The 9,684-nt window shown below is 38.5% G+C and overlaps 2 protein-coding genes across 4 annotated transcripts; one reads left to right on the forward strand and one right to left on the reverse strand.

Moving 5' to 3' along the window:
- Positions 1–2,651: 2,651 nt before the first annotated feature.
- LOC6613779 (drosulfakinins) lies at positions 2,652–3,211 on the reverse strand. The gene has a single exon (XM_002038213.2). The coding sequence runs from the start codon at positions 3,196–3,198 to the stop codon at positions 2,773–2,775; it is 426 nt and encodes a 141-aa protein (XP_002038249.1). The 5' UTR covers positions 3,199–3,211; the 3' UTR covers positions 2,652–2,772.
- A 1,023-nt stretch (positions 3,212–4,234) lies between these two features.
- On the forward strand, positions 4,235–9,125 carry LOC6613781 (beta-mannosidase). Of its 3 annotated transcripts, none has more exons than XM_002038214.2 (10): positions 4,235–4,455; positions 4,916–5,059; positions 5,120–5,639; positions 5,700–5,787; positions 5,842–6,016; positions 6,848–6,958; positions 7,019–7,504; positions 7,850–8,484; positions 8,544–8,726; positions 8,795–9,125. In XM_002038214.2, the coding sequence occupies exons 1-10, from the start codon at positions 4,344–4,346 to the stop codon at positions 9,065–9,067; spliced, it is 2,727 nt and encodes a 908-aa protein (XP_002038250.1). In that variant the 5' UTR covers positions 4,235–4,343; the 3' UTR covers positions 9,068–9,125. The 3 variants fall into 3 exon arrangements, with proteins under 3 accessions (XP_002038250.1, XP_032576587.1, XP_032576586.1); XM_032720696.1 differs by having other exon boundaries at positions 7,400–7,504; XM_032720695.1 differs by lacking the exon at positions 4,235–4,455 and having other exon boundaries at positions 4,976–5,063.
- Positions 9,126–9,684: the final 559 nt, after the last annotated feature.

The raw sequence follows: 9,684 nt of genomic DNA on the forward strand, positions 1-9,684 counted from the left end.
TCTACAAAAACACGAAAATAAATATATTATCTACTTGTATTTATTTTTTGTCCGTAAAAATTAAAGCGCTGATAAGAATAAATTATTTTAGGGCTATATATTCGGCTATATATAGGGCTATATATTATATTCTTATAATTCGAGAAACTCTGCTTGGAAACTGGAAACTGGACTTGGATTACGCTCACGACTTGGCTGAAAGCTACGACTGGCTGTACACTTAATTCTCTGCATTTGTGAGCGTTTGCCGTATCGGTGTAGTAGTAGCCTAGACTACACTTTGCGGACAAACTCGTTGATACTTTCCTTTGTGCTGCAAATTTTGGGCTTGGTTTTGGTATCAGCCTCTATGTGTAGAGACTGTGTGTGTGATTGTATCTGTGGAATGCGGACAATCCAGTCAGCATTCTTTGAAAAGCCGACTAGCGAAACCGGTAAGAGGCAGGCACTTGGCGCTCATTTCATGAGTTTGCAGCGGAAAGACTTCCGGAAGGAAAAACACAAGAAATATAACTGAAACTAAACTTTAGGTCTAAGACATTAGCCGATTCAGAGAAAGTAACGACTGCTCAATTACTTCCAGCATAAATATGTATATTATTTTCGAGTAAAAAACGCCACCTGTTCTAAAATGGCGACATCTGTTGATAAATTAAATGCAACTGTAAGTTCTCCACGTTATTGTCGTCCATTCTGTGCAGTTGATAGCTTCAACCAAGCTTGTCTGTCTCCATGAAAGCTTTCAAAGCTGCCACATGAAGTTCTTTACAAAGCTCGGATAAAAAGCTTAAAAGTCTTAAACACGCTTTCTACATATTCAGCAATACTGAGTCTCTGTAGTAAAGTTAACGTAAAACGGATTCCGCTTAACACTGATGATACTGTACATATATAAAAAAATACAAATGAGCTATGGTTGACTAATTTCAATATATTATTTTATATCATATATATTATATAGCAGTATATGGTTTAGGAGAAAGAGTGGTGAATGTGTATAAGTTAGAACTTAAATATATAATTGGGACTGATGGAAACTTACATCCTCCACAATAATTCTTGTTAAGTAAATCCGATGTTTCTTTAAAAGGAATTCTCAATTCAAAAGTCGGAGGACCTTATAAATGCTTTCGTCACAAATAATTAAATAAAACTTTTTATATATTTAAGGTGCCCCCCTTTTTTTTGCCTGGCCAAAAGGTAGTGAGTTTGGTTAGGTTAATTCGTATATTTAAAAGGGCAATAAATTAAAAAACATACAATAATTATATTTTAATGGGTAGAGGACAGCACTGCCAGCACCCAGGAGAAAAGAATTCTTAAGCTAAGAAAGGAAGGAAAAACATATAAGGACATTTAATGTTCCTTGAATGTTCTGCCAAAATGGTATCCAATGCCATTAAATATGAATGGAAGCCCGAAAACCGTGGTACATACGTAAAGCCACAGATATAGAGGATCGACGCATAGTTCCTTACAGCAAGTCTCTCCTTTTGCATCCTTTAGCGACATAAAGTCTGAGCTCAACTTGGGAATCAGTGACGTTACAATTTGGAGACGACTACTGTATCAATTTCATTTCAATTTATTTATGTATCAATTTATTTCAGTGCGAGGATTCCACGAAAGGTTTCCCTACTTAGCCCAAGGCATATTAAGGCAAGGTTAAGCTTCCCTAAAACCTACCTAAACTGGCCAGTCTGCAAATGGCGTAATATCATTTGGACTGATTTGTCAAAAATAGTGCTATTTGGTGGAACTGGTTCACTACAGTATATCTGACGACTTTCAATCATGGTGGATCTAAAAGCCTGGTATGGGCTTGTTTTATTACAATGGTATGAGTCTATAACATATGATTTGTGGTATTATTGACCAAAACGCATATGTCAATATACATACACATAGTGATGTCTTTCTGTCATATGCTGAATAGAATATGCCCTTAAAATGGACATTCCGACAGGATAATGATCCGAAACACACAACCAAATCGGATAAGAATTGGTTTACCCAAAATAGAATATAGTTAGATTTAAGCACAATTGAAAACCTGTGGGGGACGAAGAACTCTCCGACATCACAGGCTCAGATTGGGCAAGTTGTGCAGGATGCATGGTGAAAGATAACCCCCAAACGTTGCCAGGACCTGGTGGACTCCATGCCGCGTGGGTGCATGACCGTACGGGCTAACAAAGGCTATCCAACCAAGTATTAGGCCCTAATTAACACATTTAAAAAAAACTTAGTTCTAAGTCAAGTTGAATTTTGTTAGTATTATGTCATAGCACTGCTATTTTAGTGAACACCAGAATTTTTGCCTATTATGTGGTTTAATCTATATTTTCGAAATTATTGAAGAAATAAAAGTGAAACATTTGTTGAATTGTTTGAAATTAAATACCTAATAATATTATAAAAAAATGTTTAACATTAAAACTGTAAATCATAGGAATTTTTTATATTAAACTGGCAGGAAACAAGCACTGCTATTTTTATGAACACAGCTGTACATATACCGAATATACGGAAATGTGCTCTTTACCGCGGTGGCAAATTCTGCGATGAACCAATACACCACATGCAAAGGATTCAAATCCTTTTTTCAATGAATCTATCATTTCAGTTTGCCTATGATACGAAATCGTCAATTTTGGAATGCGAACATTTATTACGTTTTACATAATTGTTAATATAAAATGTGTGCTCGATCAATATCTATGTACAATATACATAATCGGTTTTCTAAATGACTAAAATGGTGGCAAGTGTTTACCGGCCGAAGCGCATGTGACCGTAGTCATCGAACTGATCATCACCTCCCCTTTTGCCAAACCTCATATGGCCGTAATCATCAAACCGCTTAGCTTTCGTTCTTTCGTCATCATTATCCATGAGGAGATCCAGCTCAATTGGTATCATTGGGCGAGAAATTAGTGGCACCCTCCGACCGAAGCTGATTGTCTTTTGATTACGTCTGTCCCCGAATCGAGAGAATGATGGTCCAACTAAATTCGCATTGGGCTGATCGGATTCCGCACCAATTTTTGACTCCAATTCCTGTAGTCGCCGATCATCCTTAGCGTTCTGCAGACTAGTCGTCTGCGCTGGGATCGGCACCACCACCAGGAAGCAGAAGGCTAATGCCCAGAGGGTCATAAACAGCGTGGCCAAGTGCGTACAGCTTCTAAGTCCCATGCTTTACTGTGCCCTTGGCAGACTGGTGGACATCTAAGTCGGCGCTTCCTTTTTATACAGCAGACGCAAGCTGCCCTCTTTCTCGCCTGTTTAATATTCTGTTACCGCGGCTGTCAAGGATAGAGTGTTTTGAGGTGTTGAGATAACAGAAATTAACTTTGCCTCATGGGTCTTGACTTGTGATTGACTTGATTGATTAAACTAACTTTGATGCTGCCCTGACAATAATTGAATTCGACGGCATGCCCATAAGAATGAAGTATGATGAGTATACTCAAGGGGCTCTCGGAAAAATGCCTCAGGAGGCTGGTAGTTGTGCCAGGCAAACAATTCTAAATAAGAAGCGCATCTTCATACTTAAATGTAATGTACGGAGATACATTCTGATTTTAATATGTTCAGAAGATATATATTTTTAAATTTTAAAAGCCGTTACGAATAGAATATACTAATGTCTGTGGTTAAAATAAGCTGTGAGCCATTGTAAATTGCATCAGGTTGACAGTGCAACAGTTATTCAAACATCGATCTGAACCAAATCATAATGCTAAATTCAAAGGGGGGTTTTTTTTTTGAACGGATATGCCTTTGATTCCAACTGATATTAATACTATACCCATCATTAAGGCCCAAACAAACCCTTCATGTTTGTGATGTGAATTTGGAATTAATGTTTATTACATAGGCATTGCAATTCGACATGTAGACTCTTGTGACGCATACACACCAGCAAGCAAAACTTTAAAGGTATACACATTTGAAAGGGTATACTAGATTCGTTGAAAAGTATGTAAAAGGCCGAAGGCCGTTTCCGACCATATAAAGTATATATTCTTGATCTGGATCAATAGCCGAGTCGATCTGATCCTGTCCGTCCGATTGCTCCCAAACTTTCGTCATGAATTTTGAGTAGAAGCCCAACGATTATAGTTCTTTCCTCATTACTTATTCGATAGGCATTGGCTGACTGAACCCATTAATCGATAGCTTTTACCACATTTTGTCGACTTGTTACTTCGAGCTCGTCAAAGTCTTCGCCAGTTATCACTTGGGAGCGGTATCGTTCGTTCAAAAAATAAAACAGTGTGACGAAAAGACGAAGCCGACGATTAGATTTCAATAAGACAAGCAACGCGCTCTTAAATATGGTCGGAATACTTACCGTATTTGTGTTTATTTTGCTTATCCACAATAACTTTGCGAAAACCATTCTTGTCGAAGAGCTTACAAAATGGACATTGAGAAATAAAACCTCCTGTAAGTGCCGGGTAATTTATTATTATACCCGTTACCCGTTGCCCATAAACGCTCATAACGCTAAAGTCTGTCTGACGCCCACATTCTGAACATATTCGTAAATGATATTTAGTTAAGCTTATCAATGCTTATCTACGTTCCAAAAACTGTTAGAATCGGATTTAGTAGAAACCTATTAAAAATAAGTAAAAGTTAATAGAAGAGAGTCGTCTCTGCAGCTTGCATATCTTCGCGCTTCCGCTATTTGAGTAAGAGGTATCCAATAGTCGCGGCACTTGGCTATGGCGTTCTCTCTTTTTATGCTTCATCCAAGATAAGATAAAAACAGCTTCGCTACCTTGACGGGCTGATAGCGATTGTATGCCATCTAGTTAATAGGCTATAAATACAGGCTACTAAAGTGATTGAAGCAGTGATTTACCAGTAAATGAAAATGTTTGTGTTCCACCATTACCATCAGCCCTAAGGATTGACGTGCCACGCCTTCCAAGTGGAGTGTACACAGCGCTTAAGGATACCTATGGAGACATCTTAGACCCAGGAAACGACGTATCCTTGCGATGGATAGCCAACCAATCGTGGATTTACAGCACCAGCTTTAACAGTGGGTAAAGAGTGAGCCTATTCTTCTTACCCCTTGCCTGCCTTTTTACCCCATCCACAGGCGCTGAATTGGGACTCGACAGCCACATAAATCTTACGCTCCACGGAATCGATACAGTTTCCAAGGTGCACCTGAATGGAGCGCTTCTTGGTCAGACGGACAACATGTTCGTTCGCTATTCTTTTGCCATAGGTCACTTGCTTTTGCCCAGCCCTTCCCAAAACATCTTGGAGATTGAGATCCTTTCACCCCTGCAGGAGGCAAGTAGGCGTGCTCGAGAACTTGAAGACTTAGGCGTCGTTACCGGGCCGATTAGCTGCCCAAGGGCTCGCGGCGATGTCGAGTGCCATCGGAATCACTTACGCAAGATGCAAATGAGTTTCGGTGGCGAATGGAACCCAGCCGCACTTTCCCTAGGCATATGGAAGCCAGTGGTAGTCGAGTACTATGTAGTAGCCGTATTTCGCGATGTTGATGTTGCCATTAAACGGAACGATTCTCACTGGACGATGGATTGCCGCGCCTTCCTTAGTACACATGCTTCAGAGAATTTTTATGCCCAACTGGTGGTTAATGCCAAGTAATTGTACAGAGTCGATTGATTTGGTTAAACCACTTCATTAATTTTGTTTACTTTCAGCGAGCTTTTAGATGACCGATATGTTCTTAATCAGCAATTGGTCTCTATTGATTCGCCAGTGATAGAATTTAAAATACACATACCCAAAGTAAAATTATCTAATAAGTATTTAAACACATTGTCTGATTGACACCTATTGTAGGATCGGGTTATCTTGTGGTGGCCCAATGGCTACGGCAAGCAAAAACTTTATCCAGTCCTTTTTTCCGTGAAATGCTATACCAGCGAAGATCGTCACACACTAAGCTCACGCACAGAGTCCCAAAAGCTATTAAAGATTGGGTTCCGCACCATAGAGTTGGTTGAAGATACAGACCGTAAGTCGCCGATATATTTTGTAAAATGCATTAGGTAGATAAATATCTGCAACTGATTCTCATAAGGAAATTGGTGAATGTCGAAAATGTCTCAATTACACGGTAAGTGTAATTTTCTCAAAAATCAACTTTGGTATACCCTTATCCCAAAGAGTAACAGTGCTACCTTTCTTGATAATTATGTAACAGGTAGAAAGCATCATTTGGGATTCTATAAAGTATATATATTCTTAGTCAAAACGAGTCGATCTGGCTATATCCGTCCGCCTATTTAACTATATGTATGAACTGCGAGATTTTGGAAACTGTAAAAATAGACATGCAAAAGTTTCAGTACGTTCCAACGCCCACTTTTACACCCACAAGACGACAAAAAATTGCACGCCCACACTTTTGAAAAATATTTTGATATTTTTTCATTTTCGATGTCTTGTAACTTTCTATCGATTTGCAAAATATTTTTTTTAGTTTTTGTTATATTTTTTTAGTCTTTGAAAATTCCTATCAATTTGCCAAACAACTTTTTGCCACGACGACGCTAACGCCCACAAAATGCACATCTTATTTCATTATATTCTCCAATATCTATCGATATGCCAGAAAAATTATGAAATTTCGCATTCTCGCTTCCACTAGTATCTGATAGTCGGGAAACTCGAATATAGCACTCTATCTTGTTCTTAATTTATCTTCCTAATTGCTACGGACTTGCCGTAAACCAAAACGCCACTCCAACACCCCCAACTTACCTGTAGAGTTTTGGGACCTAGACATAACGTTACCTCTTGTTTTGGTCTTAAAATAAGTAAAAACTAATCTTATTGAATTTAGACATTGGCAGAACCTTTTTTTTCCGGGTCAATGGCCACCCCATATTCATGAAAGGAGCGAATTATGTACCAGCCCACACACTTCCTGAGTTATCGGCTGATGCCGACGCGGGTAAGTTTATACCCAATGATTGCCGAAATAAAATTGCTTATTATACAAAATCCGATTAAGTCGCACATCTGCTTAAGGCCGCAAACGAGGCCAATATGAACATGATACGCGTTTGGGGAGGCGGCCTTTATGAGTCGGATACCTTCTACAACTTAGCGGACTTTTACGGACTATTGGTGTGGCAGGACATGACGTTTTCCCAAGCAGCATACCCGCTAGCAAACGACTTTGTAGCTTCTGTGTGCGTGGAGACAGTACAGAATGCACAGCGACTTTCTTATCATCCAAGTTTAGCCCTAATAGTCACCAACAATGAGATTGAGCTATTCCTGTCGACCAACAAATCTGATTTTGGGGAAAACGCCACTAGAATGGAGAGCGATTACAAGACCTTGTTTATTGAAACAATAATTAAAGAGTTAAAAGTTATCTCTCGAAAAGATTTTAGCCCTCGACCTGAGCCCATGGTCTCGACGCCTTCACTAGGGGTTCCGGAGTCTGGCAAAAACCTCTCCAACAACCCGCAAAGCTTAAACTATGGTGATGGTGAGTCTGCATTTCACAAATTTATTACTAAAAATTCTACAGTCTATATATATACAAGGAGAAACATTTTGTTAGCATAAAAATTAAAGGTTCATTTTTCATTTTTATTGTATAAATTGACGTTATTTAAAATATTAAAGAAAAAATAATCTGTTCGTGGGACATTTTTTGAATTTAACACAAAAGGCAATCTTTGTTATTACCTTACATCACCCAACTATGTGCCACAAATTTGTATCACAAGTTTCCAAAATCGTAATTTTTAAAGATATTAGGTTATCTCGCCTATATCAAATATTTATTATTATCACTATCTACGAATAAACCAAATATTTTTTATCATAGTGCACTTTTGGGACGACAAAGATGGATTCAGCCCTGAAACGTATCCTCACGCTCGCTTTGTTTCGGAATTCGGATACTCTAGCCTTCCAATGAAATCAACGTGGCAAAGGGCACTAGCTGATTCTGCAGATGATAGCGACCTTGAAATTGCAAGACTTATTCGAAGCCGTCAGCACGACCCTAAGGGATTCATACCGATACTCCAATTAATAGCCCATCAGCTTCCGTTTGTTCCCCAAAATTGGGACGAAGATATCGAGAAGTTTATATATTTTAGCCAAGTGGCACAGGCCATGGCAACTAAAACCGCTTTGGAAGTATTTCGTAGTCTACGCACAGGAAACCATACAATGGGAGCCCTTATGTGGCAGTTAAACGATGTTTGGGTGGCTCCAACTTGGTCCTGCATCGACTTCTACGGAAACCCTAAGCTATTATACTACTGGACCAAGGAACTTCTTGCCCCAACTAGTGTTATAGCCCTGTACGACAATAACTCGAACAACCTCAATATCACGCTTACAAGGGAGGACTTCTCCGAGCATAGAGACTCGCAGTTATACTATGTACTGGTGAACACCTATCTATGGACGGACTTGATTCCTAAGAAGACTATAGCTCGCGCCTTTGGACTGGTGAGACCCCCAAGACATTTTATTGGCAATAATATCCTATACCAAGGACCCATTTACAGGGCTCTAATAACCTTGAGATGCGGCAAATACCTTTGGAGTACTTGCTGTACGAAAACCATTTGAAGGAAGAACTGTTTTTGGAAATCATTCTGGAGGACGAATACGGCAACTCCGTGGCTAGAAACTTTTTTTACCCCGTACCCCTTAACAAAATTATTGGCATTAAGGATCCAGAACTAACAGTAAGTGGCTGCACAGTTAAACCATTTATTGAGCCCCCTTTTTAAAACGCCGAATATTTGTCAAACAGCTAGAGGTTGAAGGTCAGGACTGCAAAGCGGCAACATCCCCTTATGCAAATAGTTTTAGTTTGCGCATCACTGTGAGATATCCGGCTCTACTTGTATACCTTGAGCTAGTGCATCCTTATTATGTCAAGGAGCGGCACAGGTTCTCGACAAATGGCTTTACTCAAACCCAGCCAAAAAAGACGATACACCTAGTGTTCGAAAGCGACACGGTCTGCATGACTTTAACTACCGACCACATTAAAGTTCAAACGATTAATCAGTATTTAATATAAACTATGTTCTACTAAGTCGAAAATGCTGCATAATAATTAAAATATACCCAAAGCAGAACATACTTCCGAAATTGATTTTTTTCAGGGACCGCTGTCATTACATGAACATGAATTAATTAAAAAAATATATATTTCTTAAATCATGATTATAAGGCTTATCATAATAAGGTGTCCATCAATGAACTACTATCCAATATTATCTTATCACAAGTTAATTAATATTTAATTTTAATTTTAAATATATAAACATTTTGCAGTTTTGGGTGTTTGTGGGTGTTACAAAAAGTTTTTTGGCACATCGATGCAAATTTACAAAACTAATAAAAATATGAAAAATTTTAAAGCATTTTTCAAACGTGTGGGCGTGGCAGTTTTGAGCGGTTTGTGGGTTTGTGTGTGGGTTTTTTGCCAAATCGAAAAAAATTTACAAGACTAATAAAATATGAAAAATATTAAAACATTTTTCAAAAGTGTGGGAGTGGCTGTTCTGGGTAGTTGCAATTACTTTTTTTCTGCATTATGACCATTTAAGTAATTAAATAAAATAGCACTATTCACGAACAACAATTTTGGCCCACCCTTATTTTATATATTAATTATTTATTTATATTTTATTA

The sequence above is a fragment of the Drosophila sechellia genome, chromosome 3R, assembly GCF_004382195.2.
Source record: "Drosophila sechellia strain sech25 chromosome 3R, ASM438219v1, whole genome shotgun sequence".
Classification (NCBI taxonomy): domain Eukaryota; kingdom Metazoa; phylum Arthropoda; class Insecta; order Diptera; family Drosophilidae; genus Drosophila; species Drosophila sechellia.